Source organism: Peromyscus maniculatus, chromosome 16 (genome assembly GCF_049852395.1).
Source record: "Peromyscus maniculatus bairdii isolate BWxNUB_F1_BW_parent chromosome 16, HU_Pman_BW_mat_3.1, whole genome shotgun sequence".
In the NCBI taxonomy this organism is placed as follows: Eukaryota; Metazoa; Chordata; class Mammalia; order Rodentia; family Cricetidae; genus Peromyscus; species Peromyscus maniculatus.
This window is the reverse complement of record NC_134867.1, coordinates 37058392-37077246: the sequence shown is the minus strand read 5'-3', so window position 1 is coordinate 37077246 and position 18855 is coordinate 37058392. Positions and strand designations below refer to the sequence as shown.

The 18855-nt window shown below is 38.9% G+C and overlaps 1 protein-coding gene across 13 annotated transcripts in view; it reads right to left on the bottom strand.

Moving 5' to 3' along the window:
• The window catches only part of Eya4 (EYA transcriptional coactivator and phosphatase 4), a 250416-nt gene that overhangs the window by 32562 nt on the left and 198999 nt on the right, over positions 1–18855 (bottom strand). For all 13 annotated transcript variants that reach the window (XM_042262206.2, XM_006980091.4, XM_076552631.1 and 10 more), the window contains 6 exons: positions 18588–18730; positions 18298–18441; positions 17182–17261; positions 12740–12905; positions 2129–2265; positions 738–821 (listed from right to left, as the gene is read on the bottom strand). In XM_042262206.2, the coding sequence (XP_042118140.1) occupies positions 738–821; positions 2129–2265; positions 12740–12905; positions 17182–17261; positions 18298–18441; positions 18588–18730 (754 nt within the window). The remainder of the gene's footprint in view (positions 1–737; positions 822–2128; positions 2266–12739; positions 12906–17181; positions 17262–18297; positions 18442–18587; positions 18731–18855) is intronic.

Below are 18855 nucleotides of genomic sequence, written 5' to 3'. Positions count from 1 at the left end.
ATATAAATAGACACATATGAACAAAAAATGAAACAAACAAAAGACACACTTGAATACAATCCATCATACATTATCTAAAAGACAAAAATATAACAGTTGCTAAAAACAGCATGTTGATAGGACAGACGGAACCACCAACTAATGTGTCATGCTGTGAAGGTATGGCAAGGCACTTCGGTAGGTGTGACTGTGATATGTTAAAAGAATGAAAGCTAAACACGTGTTTTAATACAGGAGTGGAAATTAGGCCAACATAGTCTCACCTGACTCTGTTTAGGTCAAATCCTATTGGCAGAGTCAAAGCCAGTAAAGATCTAAGCACCCCTGTTTCCATCAGAGCAGCCAGCCACCTGCAGATGTATCAGTCCAGGGAAGAGAACTCACATAGGCATGATGCCGTTTTTTTAAGAGATTCATTACATAACAGTAACAAGAGAGAAAGGCAGAGAAGTGATGAGCCTTTCTGTAAGTGAAGGGGTGTTGTCCCCAAATATGTGAGAGTAAGATCTCTGGTCTTGAGATAGAAAAGTCAAGATTGCTGTAAAGACTGTAAAGGCAACTCATAATGAGCTCGGCCAAGTTGTCAGTACATTTGAGAGCAATAAGCTACCGCAAAGGGATAACTATCATAAGACCTGACAGACTACAGTGAAAACAAAGTAGTTTGAAACAGATCTTGATTTTTTTTAACCAGTTAAGTCCTGAACACTTCCTGGAATAAACTCTTGATTCCTTACCTTGCCGTACTTCTGTGCGTAGGAGCCAGTGAGCAGAGAGTGGAAGACAATGATGGTTTCATCCAAGTCCCAGACAAACACACGCTGAGGAGAAACAGCCAGTGTTAACAAAATGATGGTTTAAGAACACAGCTCTTTACAGTTAGAAGATGTTCTTGCTATATGCAGCCTTGACTGGTCTACAGCACAAACACCTCCTTCCGCTTTTTATTCAGTTTTCATTTGCCAGGTCTTCGTAAAAGCTGGGGATTTGGATGATATAAGTGATCAAAAGCTTAATGATCAGGTGTCCTGACCTGAATGAATGAATATTTGATTATAGTTACTATGAAAAAGATATATTCTGCCTTTATGATAGAAAGGAGTCTCAATGTTGATATATATATTTATAGTTTTAGACCTCATAGATTCATTACAGTTGGAATTTATAGAGGACATTAAATATTTTCAAAACAGTCTATGAGTATCCTCTAAATAGCAACTGTAAAGTGTTGACCCTTGTATCACCTAGGCTGGTGAATGTGGTGTTTGACCTGGAGGAACTCATGAGAAATTTCAAAGGACTGAACAAATTTAGGAGATTACACCCAAACATCAGGGGTTTGACTCTGGGAGAGAATTTGGAGTTTGGGCCACACTAAATGACACTCCAAACGTACAGCATGGTGAATTCCCTGGAATAGGCCGGTATCTCTGGCCCACTCCCTGTCCATTGGGTTCTCTAGATTATCATTCATCACGTCACCCACCAGGCTCCAGAATGCATTTCATCTCTCAAGTATAGTCACATCGATCTCTTAGGAAGAGGAACAATGTCTGCTACTTGATTTGAGGTACAACTGGAAATTCATTTTTTTCTCCAGTTAAACTATGTGATTATGTAATTGTGTAACATATTATAGTTAATGATAGTTTCTCAGTGTTTTATAATAGACTCTCAACTTGGGTAATGTTGTTATATCTCAAAAGAGCTCACAAATGGAAAAATGCATTAAAAGATCACAAATACAATATATATTCATTAACAAGATTTTACTATTTTCCGTTCCACACAGATTGCTTTTATCTTCTTAAAAATCTATTTTCTTGGGATATTATTCCACAAATAATAGCTTTATTTTTAGCTCTGTTTAATCTGCTTGGATCAAAAGATAAAATTATGTTAGTCTTCAACTTTCAAAGTCGGCTTACCTTTGATGTTACTGCTTTAAATTTTGTTATTATGATAGACAAAATCTCAAAATTCAAACTGATAAATTACCTAAGACAAAGCTGGTCCATTCAATTTATGATATATATTTTAATTCGGAAACATACTAGTTTGTAAAGTATGGACTATACCATTCAGTAAAACCAAGAATCTTATGTTCCTTAGCAATAAGCAGGCATACCTCCAAGTCACTGTCCGGAGGTGGGGAAGGATTATTTTTCCGGCCTCTTCCTCGAGACTTTGACCCAGAACTTCTACATGTTCTGTCATCGAGATCTTTGATTGGTGTGGAGGGGCTCTGTACCGTATCGAACTCTCCTATAAACAAGATTGCATCAAGAAGAGCAGCTGAGTTTAGAACAGCTACAAGTATTCATTATTATTTAACAAATCTCTATACATGACAAAAATCATAGTTCAAATATGTAAAGTTGGAATTTAGTCAAACGGTTTTACAGGTCATATGAATTCCTCATAGAAACCTGAATGCCTTTTACATACCAGACACCTTCAGCTTCCTGTCAGCACTTTCACCTCCATTTTCACCCGTGTTTAGATCTAGCTTCACCTCCATTAGGGACACATCTCAGAAAACAAGATGTCTTCTGGCTCAATCCCATGCTTTGCTTGCAAACTTGACTGGCCAGTTCCAGCCCTTACTGAATCTGCCCCATCATTTCATTTCTGTCTGATCTTCCCTTGCCACTCTGCCTTTTACCTGGGCCATGCGCACATCTAAAACTTGCTCTCTTCTCTCTCAAATGAAACTCCTTCCTTAAGACAATAATCCATACTAGTGCTACTCAACAGAAATAAACGAAAGCCCCAAGACTGATCACACAGTTTTAAATTTCTAGCAGTTACATTAGAAGGCAAAAAGAGACATGTAAAATTAACTCACATGTATTAACTCAACATTTACAAAATGTCATTTTGGTATGTAATCAATATGTAAAATTAGCAAGAAAATTTTTACCTTTATTACTTTTATAACAACTTTTTGAAATATTGTGCCTATTGCTGTTATTTCAATGTGTGGTATCCGTGTTGTAAGTGTTTGGTAGCCATAAACAGACAGTGGTCACGCAACTGTATGGTACAGTTCTTTCTACTGCCTGATAAGCCAACTTAATAAAATCTGATTTCAGTTCACCAAAACTTTTTTTTTTCTTTTTTCTTTTTTTTCTTTTTCTTTTTGGTTTTTCGAGACAGGGTTTCTCTGTGTAGCTTTGCGCCTTTCCTAGAACTCACTTGGTAGCCCAGGCTGTCCTCGAACTCACAGAGATCTGCCTGGCTCTGCCTCCCCGAGTGCTGGGATTAAAGGCGTGCGCCACCGCCACCCGGCTTCACCAAAACTTGAATACACATACTTTACTGACAGTCCCGAATAACCATCAGATTGTCAAATTTAACATACAGGCTCAGTCCTTATCTTTCTAGACCGGTGATATCTTTGATCCCATTAAACACTCGCCCTCTGAGTTAATATTTGACAGCTGATAGCTCAGGGATTGTTAATTCTAGCCTCTCTCTCATGCTCAGGGCAGGTGTCAAGGAGCTCTGGTATTCCTGCTCTACACATTCTGCATGATGCAAGCATCTCATGTGCTAATGGCTCTGTCAGTGTAAACCCAGAACAAGTCACTCCTCCACCCAGCCAGCATCTGAAGTTTCAGACGCTGTATCTAATTGGCTTCTGTATGTCCATAGGTCCCTGAAATCCAGACTCATAAAGTTTGTGACCACGAATCTTAGGAAGCAGGAAGCACTGCCCAAGTCCATGTTGAGATAAACAGGCTACACAAGGAACAGTGTAACAAGTCATCTTGACTTGCAATAGTACTTCAAGGATTTCACTAGACCTCAGCTTCAGCATATATTGAATTCTGGATAGGTAGCTTTTTGAAATCATTGAGGATGAATCAGATTTGTATTTAATTTAAACCATAAGTGTAAAATGAAAATCTCTAGATAAGAAAATCTCTGCATTAAATTTAAATGATGTGTTTATAAACAAAAAGTATTGTGATAATCTTAATTTATCATTAAATTTAAAATAAAGTTTAATAAAATAAACCGCAGGGCATTAAGTAATTCTGAAGAAATGGCACACTGAGCATGGCTTTTATGAGAAACAGTAATCATTATAGAGCTAGCATCTTACCATGTCTTTTGATAATTATTTTATTTTTATTTGGGAAGTACTGTACAGGATCAAAAATATATCTTAGCTGTCTTTCCCTATAAACAGATGGGGGGGGGGGTGATAGAGGGACTATAAAGAGGGATGGCTAAAACCAAGGGCATTTGAGGGTCATATGGAAACCTAATATAGTAGAAACTTCCTAAAATGTATACATAGATGAAGATTATCTAAATAAAGTTGCCAAATAGCAGGGGAGACAGAACCTCAACTGGACATCTCTCATCACCAAATGAAGCTTCCAGTGCCAGGGATGGGGTACATCTCATCAAGTTGTTGGCCAAAAAGGATCCATGGAAAACCCCCAAACAACCCAGGCTATTGCTGGGGCTATTGGTGGCCCTATTGCCGAAGACTACATCTACACAACGCATTGAACACGGAGAAGCTGAGCTGGTGCCTACCTAGAGCCTTCACCTTATTTGACTAAGGTTTATTATGCTGGAAGGTATTCTTCTTCATGTTACCAAAGGAGAAAGATAAATACCACCAACCCTTTGACCCACAAAGGTGATCTGCAGGCAAGATGCACTAATGTAATAGTGGCACAAAGCCTATGAGACAAACCACCCAATGGCTGATTGGATTTAGGGCCCACTCCATGAGATGGAACCGATCCTTGACACTACTCATGTGGTGAAGAAACTGAGACTAGATAGTCAAGGACCCAGAGGAAAACCAAATACTACTGTTATGCCAAAGGGACCTAGCACAAAAATGACTCCTCCTATACTCATATACCAATGTCTCGTTCAGCCATCATCAGAGAAGCTTCCTCCTGTAGCATATGGAATAAACACAGAGGCCCACAGCTGGACAATGTGCAGAAAGTGAGAGACCTTTGGACACTCAGTCCAAAACAGGCTGTCTCCATCAAATACCTCCACTTAGGGTTCATGAGCCTTGTCGAAGAGGAGGTAGAGAAAGTGTAAGAGCAAGAAGGGATGGAGGATACCAAGAAAACAAGGTTTTCTCGACACAACAGGGCTGATGTGTGACCTCACAGAGACTGTGGAAGCATGCACAGGGCCTGCACAGGTCTGGGCCTGATGAAGTCCCAGAGCTGAGAGGGGAAGTAGACGTATGACCTCATTCCTAGCATATAAGCTATCTCCAATTAAAACTACTCTCAAATGAAAATTAATTTTCTCCATCAGAGTCTCACTGGGTATGCAAACCACACATAAGGGCAGGTCCCATCCTTAGCAGTAGATGGCCAGCAGAAAACCAGCTCAATGGTACTTCCAGAGGATTTTCTTAGAATGTTTTGTCTGGGCCTTCCTTCCTTCCTTCCTTCCTTCCTTCCTTCCTTCCTTCCTTCCTTCCTTCCTTCCTTCCTTCCTTCTTTCCTTCCTTCCTTCCTTCCTTTTTTCCCTCCATTCTTTCCTTCTTGTCTTACCTTACAGTTCTTTTACTTATGTACTATGTTTTTTTTAAAATATATACTATGTATTTTTAGGTGATTTTTGTGTATGGCACTGTGTGTCTCTCTACATCTGTATGTGTTTCTTATGCTTTTGGGGGGGAAGCTCTTTCTTTTTCTGCTTGTTAAGCTCTATTCATGTTTGTTTCTTACTATTTTTTTTTGGCGGGGGTGCTTATTTGTTTTCTATTGAGAGAGAGAGCAAGAAAGGGTGTGGGTTTGGGTGAGTGGAAAGGTGGGGAGGATCTGGGAGGAGTTGGGGGTGGGAAACTATAATCAGAATATATTTTATGAAAAAAATCCCTTTTCAGTTAGAAATAAACTAAAATGATAAAAATATGTCTTTATATAAATGCCATTTTCTCTTAAAATATTACTGGCACAGATCATTGTACTTTTGCTGCTGTCATCACTGATAGGCTGGACAGCAAAACAATAAACTGTTTTCAGTACAAGTTTGAATATTGCTTTCTCTTTACGTAACTCATATTTCAGCTTATTTGGATAGGCTTTAGATATTTGAATGAATAGTAACCTTTAAGTAAAACCACAAAAACCCTTTTCTGTCTTCCACTGTTATAGTAAAACAAAAATTCCCTTAGGTTACTAAATCCTGCAACTCTATTACCCTCCTTTAAATAACATCACTCAAATTAATTCTTACTCTAAATTTTATTTTTATTTATGAGTACGTGTGGATGTGGATATGGGTGTGTGTACATGTACACTTGTGTCCATGAAAGCCAGAAGATGACAGCAGATGCCCTGAGCTGGAGTAACAGCTGTTTGTGAACCACCAGGCATGGGTACTGGGAACAAACTCCGATTTGTCTGCATGAGCAGGAAGTGCTCTTAACCACTGTGCTATCTTTCCAGCCCCAAACTAACTCTTACTTTAAAAGCAAGCTTAAACAAAACTCTTTGGGGATGGCATTTATAAAAACCTCTCTCTTTTTTGCAAACATACACACACACACACACACACACACACACACACACACACACACCCTCATCTCTCTCATTTATTTGTGTTTGTTTTGAGACAAGCTCTCATGCTAGTTTCAAACTCCCTATGTGGTGAAGGATGACACAGAACTCCTGATCCTCTTGCTTTGTCCTCCCAAGCGCTGGAATAACAGGTGTACATGTGACTCTGGACTTTATAATTTTTTTTTTGGAGATCGATTTTAAGGTGCTATGTATAGAAAAGTAACTTTTTACTTTTGGTAGCAGTGTAAGAACTGAAAGAAGAGAAAATTGCAAACTTCCAGTCATTGTCTTAAGTTGCAGGCGGGGTAGCTGGTGGCAGGCTGGGTCCATACTGAAGGCATTAGGCAGGAAGAAGTCAGCTATTTAAATCTGATATTCAGCAACCATCACGGTGTTGAAGGGAAAATGGGGTCACAGGAAGTGTGCGGATTTTTAGACACAGGAGAATCTGTTCCTGTTGATTTTTTGCCAGTTCAGTTAAGGATCTTAAAAGTACTTGAAGAATACAGAGACAATGTGGCAAAGGGGTTTTCATGAGTGTACCGCAGACCTTTGGAAGAAAATTGTGAAGAATAAGCCCATTTTAATTAAACTCTTGGTCTAAGCAAGCACTGCCTTTTAAATAGAAGTATAAAAACATGTGTTTGGCTTCATTCCCAGCTCATTATGTTGGTGAGAAGTCAGAGTGATTTTCTGTTCTTTCCTTAATTTGTCTAGAACTCCCTCAAGTACATATGTCATACTTTATCCTTTCTGCTGATTGTTATTTAAATCAGGAACACTGTTAGGTGGTTATGAGTAAAGCTGATATAATATGCTGTCTGTGTGCATGTCAGCTCTTTCCCCTCTTGGGTATCTATCTACACCCAGCACTGGCATTGCTGGGTCAGGGGAGACATACATTCATCTTGTATAGATGCAGATCTTCAGAGTGGGATTATCAACTCACTACCCCATCAGCATCAGCATCCCCATCATTCCTTGCTACTCCCTCCCATTGTTAGTCCTTACTTCTAACTTTGAGGATGCATAGTGATAAGTGATCATTTTAAATAGAACTTTCATGACAAGTAATAATGAGGAAGGTTTTCAGTCATTTAAAACTTGTTATTTTCATATGATTTGTTCATTGTGAATGTATGTGTGTGTGTATGTATGTGTGTTTGTGTATATGCATGTGTGTGTGAGAGAGAGACACACACACACAGCAATAGAGACAAAACAGACAGACACAGAGAGACAGATAGGGAGAATAAAACCTCACCCTAACACAGAACTTATATCTTATTATTATCTCATAATTATGGAAGAACTGTTGACATGATGTACCTAATTAGGCAGCAACAATCAGCCACTATTTGGTGGTGCTGATATGATTCCAGAATTTTTGCTTTAACTACTAGACTAATATTTACCACTACAAATAGCACCAGTTTCTAGTGATCAAGAGAGTCCTCTAACAAACCACCAGAACGAATGAAAATATCGAGAATCCATGCATCTGACATAACTAAGACATATAAAGAACCCAAACCACCCAGTGCTAAGACAACTGAATAACTTGACAGAAACAAGAAGCAAGGGGCTAGAGTAGACATGTCTCAAAAAGAAGATATAGAGATGGTCAATCGGCACATGATAAAGATAAAAAAAATAGAGAAATAAAATCAAACTATAGATTTAAACTCACACTTGCTAGGGTGTCTATTATCATCAAAGAGGAGAAAAGATATCAAGAGTTGGAATTGATGTGGATGAAAGGACCACTGTCACTATGGTATTAAGAGGGCAGTATAGAAGTGACTCAAAAATGAAAAAAAACATTTTGTGAATGACCTAATCTGTTAAGATGTACCTGCACCCCAGGTTTATTGATAAGTAATTTTAAATATATTTTAATTAAACTGGATTTTCATCACATTTCTCTTTCCCTTTGCTTCTCCAGCTACATCTATCTTTCCCATCTCCACTCTCCAATCGGTAATCTCTTTTGCCTTATCACTGCTACATAGATATATTTGTATATAAATAAATACATATGTATATATAAATACAACTTGCTGGGTCCATTTTTGTTTGTGTGTGTATGGCTTCAGGAATGATCATTCTGTGTTGGGATCAACAAAGCAGCTCATCTCAGAGGAAAGTGAATTCTCCTGCCCCAAGAAATGGGGTCAACCTAAGTTTCAAGACATAAGATGTATGGAGGAAGAAAGTAACACACACACACACACACACACACACACACACACACACACACACACACACACACGGTCTTCAGCCTCAAAGGTGAGAGAAATCCTTCCTTTTTGTGACAACACAGATGGCACAGAAGTTCATCATACTCAGTGAGGTAGGTCGCTGGGAACATAAAGATGAGTATTACAAGATCTCATTCATATATGGAGTATGACAAACTTGCTTCCATAGAAATCAAGTCTGGAATGATGGTTACCAGAGTGAGTGGGAACTGGGTGGGTAAAGCGGAAATGCCAGAAAATGGATATCGTATTTATAGGTTAAGTTGAAGACACTTATTGTACAGCGTGGTAAGTCTGCTAATTACAACGTATTACAGCTTTGAAAATTGCTGAGCTAACTATTTTTAGCTCAGGTGATTTATCATCACCACAGAAGCAAAGCATACAAAGTATTGCATGTATTGGTTATCTGCATGTAGTCATTTCATTTCACTCTGTATGCATACTTCAAAACAATATGTCCTACCTGATAAATATGGACAGGTTTTTACTTCCAATTTAAAAACTTCCAAAGGAGTCATATAGGTTTTTAACTGTGGTGTGTGAGAGAAGAGGCCTAACCATTCATCAAAAACACTTCTGAAAGTGTGGAGGGCATAGACGCTGACGGCGAACATCCATTCACAGGTAGACTGAGCTCTGTAACTTCTGAAGGTGCTGTCCACTCTCCATCAAAGAGTCAAGCCAGGACTGGGAAGATAAGGGTCACTGAACACTTGCTGATACTGGTTTAGAGCTGCTGAATCCAGTGTCCCTGCCAATATTTTCAAGGGCACATTTCCAAGACATATGCGACAAATGTAGAAATTCAAGTGGTCCTCTCCCTTTATATCCTCTTGCCGGTATCATGGAGAAGATCTTGTTCTCTGCTCTATGAAGTTTTTAAAGGCTGCTAATTCATGCCCAGAAAGCTAGCTTCCTTCTGAGAGGGAGGGGCTTTGGTCTTTCACTCAAATTGAGCGCTTGTTAAGTTCAGTGTTAGCTAATGCCCTACAGTGTTTATGGAGGACTCCGAGTCAAGGATAATATTGTTACACATTATTAACCACACTTAATTTTTTAAATGTTTAAAATATCTGTAAGGAGGAACTGTAAAAATATCTTTCATCTTCAATGCTGACTTTCAGAATGCAAATCAAAACCATAAATTTACCTTAGATAAACTTCAATGCAAAAGGCAGAGAAAGATCTTTATAAGAATAATGAACTAGAAATGTCTGCTTTTAATCAGTGTGGTAGTGTGCCTTTAAATCCATTGTCAAGCTACCTAATAAGGTAAAATAAATAACTGAATGCTATTTGCAATTTCTAAATAACATCAGTCATTACCAGCTGCCTTGGGCTTTTCTAGGCAATTGAATAATTACCCTTTAATCAGCACAGTAATGAAGAACTGCCCTTTGTAAGTTTTGGATATTTAGCTCCAACCTTATTTCATTAGGTTTATCTGTAAATCAGAGCAAGCAGCTGTCGTTTATTGAACATAAGGATAAGGTATGTTTCTCTTTTAAACATGGAAGTGCACAGTGAATGTTCTATAAGAAATTGTGGACCTAATTGTCAGGTCTGGTCTGTAAGTCCAAAAATGCACAATCAGTTAATGGGAAATTCTTTTCCTGCCCTGGAACTAAATCCATCAGATTTCACCATTAATAAAGAAAAAGCCTATAGTTATGAATTTATTTGCTTTTGGGATGCATGCCAATTCTGAAAAGGCTAAAATCAAACTAAAGACTGAGAAACGATCCTAGAATTCCTCAAGAATCACGTGTGTGGCAATAATAGTTACTAGAGGAAATAAGTTCTCTGTAATTTCAGCACAGAGTCTGATGAGATCTGAAAATGGTGCCAGATTGTATTTGTTGACAACAGCAGCCAATTGAAGAGGAAGAAATGATGCATTCTGACAGTGCATATAGCAACATTGCATTGTAATATGTCCCTTTCACCGCCCACCATGCAGCGTGAGCACTTGCCTGCATTCGGTATTTTCTTAGTGTTAACAAAAGAGACATTCTTAGTATTGGGAATGGAAATTCTTTCTGGGGGAGAAACTTGGCTGTGATTGGATAGAAATTTAAATACAATCAAACTTGAACTAGAGCTGTGCACCTCACAATGCATACTGAGTGTGCAAAGAGTCTTTCTTCATGGTAGCTGTGGTCTGGTCAGTTCAGATGCGCCCACCTCATCCTGTCTGTTTCTGCCTCTGAACCCGAAGAGAAGCACTTCTGTGGTTTCGTCCTCATGCATTCCCAATTGGGAAATCTCTTTGATGTTATAGAAGAAGGATGCAAGCATCATTTTTTCCACAGTATCTCCACTACTTACTAAACACAGATTCTGACAAGTCTTTCAATAAAGAAAAGATTGTTGAATGAGGTTAAAGACAGAGTTGGAACACAGGACTAAGGCTGGGATTAATGAATGAGGTTCTTAGGGCAGAAAGTTGAAAGAGCTTGAGATTGAGCATTTGACTAAGATTTGGGGCCCCAGCTACCTCGCTGGCCTCAGCTTGGGCCTGGCTGTGCCTTTGGTACAGTGCTCAGAGAGGCAGAGGATGAAGAAAAGCCTGAACAGAAGATCTAGGAGAAACAAGAGCCAGGAGCTCAAGATGAGCCCTGTAATCACAAAAGGGAAGATGTAAGAGGAAAAAGAAGGCATAAACTGTAATGGAGGGTCACCCAAGCACATAGCACTGTCTACAATACTTTTGCTGGGTCCAAAGCTAGGAATGATATGCTGAGATGAGTGAGACAGTTCAGTGGATAAAGGGACTTGCTGCCAAATCTGACGACTTGAGTTTGATTTTTCTGGGATTGTTTAGTTATAATTTTATAAAATTGTTATACTTTTTAAGGATTGTTTATAATACCTAAAAATTATTTGTTTTCCCAGGATCACAAAGATTTCCTACATATTTTTCTTCTAGGAGATTTTTTTTGCCCAAAGGGTTAAGATTTACTTTGATTTTTTTGTATAAAAATACAAATTGTGATTCTTCTTTTGTACATAGATCTTCAGTTTTTCAATTACCTTGTGTTGAAAAACACTACAAATCCTCCACACAACTTTCACCAATCATTTCTCAGTGAATGTCTGATTCTATCATTGGATTCTCCATTCTCTTTCACTGCTCTGTGCATGTATGCTTCGATCATCACTGTAGCGTGCTGGCTATTGTACTCAGCAAGTCTTAAGATCAGACAATGCCATTCTTCAAACTTAGTTCTTATTTTTTTTTTTTAAAAAAATGTGTATTCCCATTCCTTTCCTTTTTCTTATAATTTTAGAATCATCTTGGTAATTTTTCCAGGATATTTGATTGGAGTTTTCATGGGGAAGATGCTGAATGCTAGTTTAGCTGGCTTTTAAAGCTTTAAAGTTTACAATTCAAACAAGAGGACAGCAGGGTTTAAATAAAGGGGGGGGGGAGCCGCAATGGACTTTAACTATTCACTGATCAGGCAAAGATATTAAACTTCCCACCACTGATCCTTCAAATCCTAGGAATGTAGGAATGCTGACTGGCTAGAGTTACTGATGACTCACAACGTAAAGGAGTTATACAGTCCCACCCCCAATTCCACTCCAGAGAGATAATATTGCAGCTGCTCTTTGTTGTCAGGTTTGCAAGGAATAAAGAATGGGTCTGGCAAAAGATCCCTTCACCCACATCGATATTCTTTCACACATAATCATTTGAGGTTAAAAATCTCCTGTCTGTCTCACATCTCAAAAGGGGATTTCTGAAATGCCTAGAAGCCTCGTCTTAACTCACTGAGCTAAAACGCATTCATCATGAGCGTGACTGGCTGGCAGTTTTCAGGCACGTCCCTGCAGTGTCCATTTTCTTCCCCGTTATTAGATAGCACAGGACATTTCAAAGTATTTCACCTGGGTGAGGGTCTGTACCTGGTTGGCTAGTCAGCCCTGGGAGAGATTCCTGCAGCTGGTAAGTTGAGGTGGACGATGGTGTGCCATCAGCTGCGTTGTTTGACGTCATGTATGCCCCATAGGTGGATGCTGGGTAATACTGAGCATATTGGTTTTGGCCAAAGGCTGTGTAGGATGGGTAATCCTGAAACGAATAAGTGAGGTATGTAGGTATAGAAGAGCAATTACCATCTAGTAATAGTCCAAGCAAGAAAGTAAACATCGACACGGTGGTAACCAAATGATTAATGTTCAGCTCCATTTGCTTTCCAGTCCAGGGCTTGGAATTGAGGCTAATGAGTGGAGCCAATCTTCTGGGCATCTCACAAATGCAGTGGTAATTAATTTCCCTATTAGGTTTGCAAACCAGGTCTAAGACATGAATGTGAATCTGACTGAAGTTGGCTTATTCTTCATTTCACCCTCTATAATTACTAATATGGGGTTTTATGCCATTAGTACTATGCACTGAAAAGGGAGAGGAAATGTAGTCCATTTATATTCATTCAGTCCACTTTGACATATTGCCTAACCCCATCGGGAAGAGGGAATTGCGAGTACTCCTGGCTTCTACACAGACCTCAATATGTATTATTTAAAAGCATTATTCCTCTTCTACGCATTGCTTTTTTATTTGGCCTTGGCAGGCATTTTAAAGTAAATAAACAGATTTCCTAGCCACCACAAGCAACCTGCTACCTGAGGCTTAACTTAAAGTCTTCAGTGAGGGTTTCAAAATATTTAGTTTTTCTTCTTTGTTGCACATAAAAATGAAAGCACTGAACCAACTCCCCGACCTGTTTTCCATTAAAAAAAGAACCTTAAAATGATGAAAAATGATCCTCCAATGGCCTTTTACATATTAAGATGATGAGTAAAGACTTGTGATAAATGGTATTTAATATATCTAGCATGGTTTAGCCAAAAATGTTATCAGTGATGACAAATCCTTGGTCAGGATGAAGATCTCCTGTTGTGATAAGCTCTGAAGGGAACAAAGATCCATATTTGATGTCATTTCCAAAAAAGAAAAATTCTCTGTATAAGTGAACACGTGTATTACCAGGAAGCATTAAGTAATGTGGCAGAAAACTGAGATTCTACTAGCCTGTTCATCTCAGGATCTGCTGTTCCCCCAGCCCATGCTGTGAGCCAAGTAGAAAACTTCAGTATTTGAACAAAGAAGGTTTTTTTTTTATCAACACTTTTTTTTTTTTTTTTTGTTTTTCGAGACAGGGTTTCTCTGTGTAGCTTTGCGCCTTTCCTGGAGCTCACTTGGCAGTCCAGGCTAGCCTCGAACTCACAGAGATCCGCCTGGCTCTGCCTCCCGAGTGCTGGGATTAAAGGCGTGAGCCACCACCGCCCAGCTCAACACTTCTTTCTCAGAGTGAAACAGTAATAACAAACAAGAAATGCTGGCTTTGGGTCATGGCATTGTTCTAAGGGCTTACACAGACTTACTTACCACTCAGAACCTTGCCTATGGCATCATGATTGCCACTTTATATCAGAAACTACTAAGGCACAGAACTTGAAGTGACTTTCAAAATGGTCACACAGCTCGCGAGTTTCTAGGCTGAAATTATAGCCAGGAAGGCAACTCAAGCATCTGCATGCCATAGCTTCCAGCCTGCCACTGACATCACTAGAAAAGGTGGTACACACCGGGAAATCTGGCAGTGGCCTACAGAGAAGGTGATGTCTTTTTTCATTCGAGTACATCTCCAAGTTTCCTCCCTCCTCTTCTACTCTCACCTCCTTTATCCAGGCATTCTTCATCTCCTGGTGAAGCTATTGTACTTCCTTTCTAATTTGTCTCATTTCCATTTCTACTTCCTTCAGAGTGATTGCTCCAAAGCACAAATTACATGATATCCTCCTATTCAAAAGCATCAATAGCCTCCAAATGGTCCTAGACTCCAATCAGAACTCTTACTGAAGCTTGCAAGACCCAATGTGACCAATGGTCTACTCCCCCATGATGAAGCTTACAGCATTAATAGCCTCCAAATGGTCCTAGACTCCAATCAGAACTCTTACTGAAGCTTGCAAGACCTGATGTGACCAATGCTCTACTCCCCCATGATGTGGCTTACAGCACCTTATGTGGCTGGATCTAGTCTACCATTTTCTGTGGTGTTTCTCTCCACTCTCCTCATGGGTGACTTGGGCTCCATGCTTCTTCTATTTCAACGGTACATTGGCCTTTGCTTCCTTGTCTCCCGGTGACTTCTTGTCCTTGTTCGTTACCTCATTCTGATCAGCCCTGACCTAAACACGGCCCCCATAGGGAAATCTTGAACACTACTCTCCTATGCGATGTTAGATTTCAATGAGCACTTGAGCAGGGTCTTTTGTCTCTCTGTTCGTTTGCTGTCTAGTTCGCTCTGTAGACTGAAAGTTCTATAAGACAGGAATGAAGCCTATCCTGTCACACTCCTGTCTCCAGGTTCCTAAGTGTACAGACCTTCCCACGCTTATCAAATACTCAGTGTTCTTAAAATAATAAAATGCTATTCAAACTTTGATCCAAAATACAGTTACAGCCTGCACAGACGCACTGTAAAACCTCCCACAGAATTGGATCTGTTTTGTGATCGAAACTTTGTAAAGTTTTCCTTTCCTTTATGCATTGTTTTTGTATCTTCCCAGGGACAGTAGAGTAGTATTTTCCTTTATGATGCTTTTTGTCAAGCGTGTATCTCAATGGTTTTAGTCCTCTAGTCTACCTTCTGTCTGTGTTGAATCTTGTCTGTTTCTTCAGCAGGACTATCCACGTTGAGAGAACAGGAAACAAAGATTTAACTATTTTTGAACTTAAAGTGTGTAGTCAAAAACATGATGTATATCAAGTGCTCAGTAAATGTATGCTGTGTCAAACAAGTAAATTTTAGCTAGCAGAAGTCATCAGTTTTTTTTTCCCTGAAAGTACATAAAGCTACAAGGTACTTTTAAATTAATGACAAATTATACTGTTTATTTATATCTATCTAATATTTTAATACATAGTGTTTCAACCAAATTTCTTTTGAGCCTTTTGTTAAACTACTAAAACTACAAGAAGGCAAGAATAGAATTCTTTTTATTAAATCTAAAGAGAAAGCATTTGTGAAATAACTTATATTTTAAAATGTATAAAAACAAAGTAATTATATTACAGTAAAATAACATATTGTGTGTCTAGAAATCAGTGTCTTTTCAGTCTCAGTCATTCTGAACATGGGTTTGGAATTAGGACACAAGGGTACAATTCCAAAGTGTCAACATAGTCATGATTCATTTGTGCTCAAGGATGCTCTTGGAGGAACATTTACTCTCATCCCACCTGTAATTCTATCACCCTTGATTTTAAAGCTCATGAAAACATTAACAAAACATGATGAGGAGAAGAGTTAAGGGTGACTAGAGGCAGGCTCAGACCAAAGAGAAAAGTAAAGATGTCAGGAAGGCAGGGAAAGCAAAAACATTTATTAAAAGAAATATAGATCGAATTAATGAAAAATTAAAAGCCAACAGTTTATCTGCAGGCTTTTTGTTTAGTTACTGCTGTTATGTTTTAGGATCCTGTTTTAGAATGTATGCCATAATCTTATGATTGATTCTAGTTCAATTTGCTAAGTAATGTTACATTAAGTAAGCAATTTCTATCAAGGGAAATAACTGTCTATTATAGCTTAAGATAAAAACATGCAGTATTTCCCATGATAATATGACAGATAATTAAAAATAACCATAGTTCAGGTGTTTAATGAGCAGTGCTTAAACATTAAACAAAAATAAGTCAATGAGAATAAAAAATACCCAATAATTCTAAATAGGCCAGTTTTCTACTCTGCTGAATTGTGATCTAGTTTTAAATAAAGATCCCAATTTGTACTGGCAAGGCAACCTAAAATAACCATTAAAGTTCAAAAAATACATATATGACATTCTTAAAGAATCAATAAAATTGTATTTAAAGAATCTCTCCCCTTAGGATCTCTTAGGGAAGAGCTCCCTAACTGTGCATCTAATACCAAGTGGTAAACCCTGAAATAATACATACACAAGTAACATTATATACACTGAGCAGGTTGTATTTATATATGTAGGACTCTATCAAAAATTATGGAAAAAGAGACCATGAATTTGAGAGAAAAAAGAAAGGGGGGCTTATGGGAGGGTCTAGAGTTAAAAAGGAAAGTAATTATATTTTAATTTCAAAAATTGAAATAAATTTAAAAATATTTAAAGAATAAATGAAAAAAGACCCTTTCCAAGAACTCTAGAAAGGTAGAAACAGAATTCTTCAATAGCTGCATAAAATAAAGGAATTATAAACATTATAAATAATAAATAATTATAAATAAAAGAAACCTTCTAAAATCTCCAACAGAAATTTCAAAAAAATGTAAATAATATAAAAAAAAAAACTACAGTACCTGTTGTGAGCCACTGAAATTTGTTGAATTGGAAACGGAATTATTCGCATAAATAGTAGATGATGGCGCAAAACTGGAGCCTAGAGGGAAAGATAAAATGCATTTGAGAAAAGTTTCCTTATTCATTCAGCTCGTAAAAGGGAATGAAGTTCGGTCGCTTGGGGCAGTGTGGGTGGAGCCAGAGGATACGGTGTTAAGTGGAGAAAGCCAAGCACAGAAAGTCGCAGGACGCGTAAGTCTTCAACGTGTAGAACCAAGCAAGCTGATCTCAGAGAAGCTGAGAGGACAACCGTGGGTAGCACAGTCTGGGTGAAGAGGGTGCAGGGTAGAGATGCTAATCAGTGGCTGCCGGCTAACTCAAGAAGTACGTGCCGATGTTCGACTGCGCAATGACTGAGCATAACATGGGTTGCAAGAATGGATTCTGAATGTCGGTACAACAAATCAGCTATGTAAGTTTGAGGACACACACACACACACACAAACCCACTTATTCTGACTTCTACATTACATCCTATATGAAAATGTGTGTCAAAATACCCCCCCCCTACTCAAGAAACAGGTACAATTTCTAAGTGTAAATTATAAAATATTCTGTTTAATCATTTTTTGGTGAAATTATTAAAAATATGTCACTTTGTAGAATTTAGTGAGGAGAGAGACGTTACTCGAGATTTGTTGTGAAAGTTACTGAAATTTGATATTGAGAGATCTGAATGAGGATGTGTTCTACCCGCTCCTGACAGCTGGCAAAGGTTTCTGAGGGAACCTGAGGAACTGCCTCTCTAGCCCTGCACTCTGAATCACTTCAGAATTTTCACTTAGAAAGACGTCAGGCCTCTGACTGCCCAGCCCGGTAGACCTCGGGTAGCCTTTATTTCCTGCCCACACTTAGCCCGAAGTGTTTGTGTTGAGTCCTGTCTCTCCACCTGGATCCAGCCATTTTCATCAGGCTTCTGCCAGCTAACTGTCTTTTCTTAGGAAAGTGTGTGAGCCGTGGTGATACTGGCAATGTCTTTATGATTACTGTTCCTAAGGCTGAAATCACAGAGTCACATTTAAGGAATCTACTTTTTTTTTCCTCTTCAGGAACATGTTTTATGCCTGGCTACTTACCTGGCATCTGGTAAGAGTAAGGTGTCTGGCCTGGCTGTGGGGTAGAGAACCCGGGGCTGTAACTGAGGCAGCCACTCTGTAATGGAGACTGAGTCTGGGAAAGCCCACTCTCTGTCTTGATGGCTGGCAACATCACACCAAGATCTGTTTAGAAAACACACAGGCAAACAACCCGTTTACTGAGAGAATCTCTTTCTGAGCTGGAATTTCCACTAGTACGTAAAGCTACCTACCAGTCAACAGAGATTATCTGATTACTACCAAAGGAGGAGACAGAAGACGTTACCTACCATAAGCAGGTAGGCTGTAGGGCTGTCCTGTCTGTGAGTAGGCTGTGTAGACCGCCGGCTGCTGCATCCCCGAATACTGAGTCTGGCCTGCATAGGCGGACATTGTTTGAGCTGCTGGTGTAGAAAGAATGTGTGGATAGGGCCTAAATATCAGAAAAATAGCATTACTGTGGCAACAAAGACTGCATATTAAATCAGACAGCTTCGATTCAGTGAAATCCTGTAACATCCAGGAAGTAAATCCCCCTCCTTATCCCCAACTTGTCAG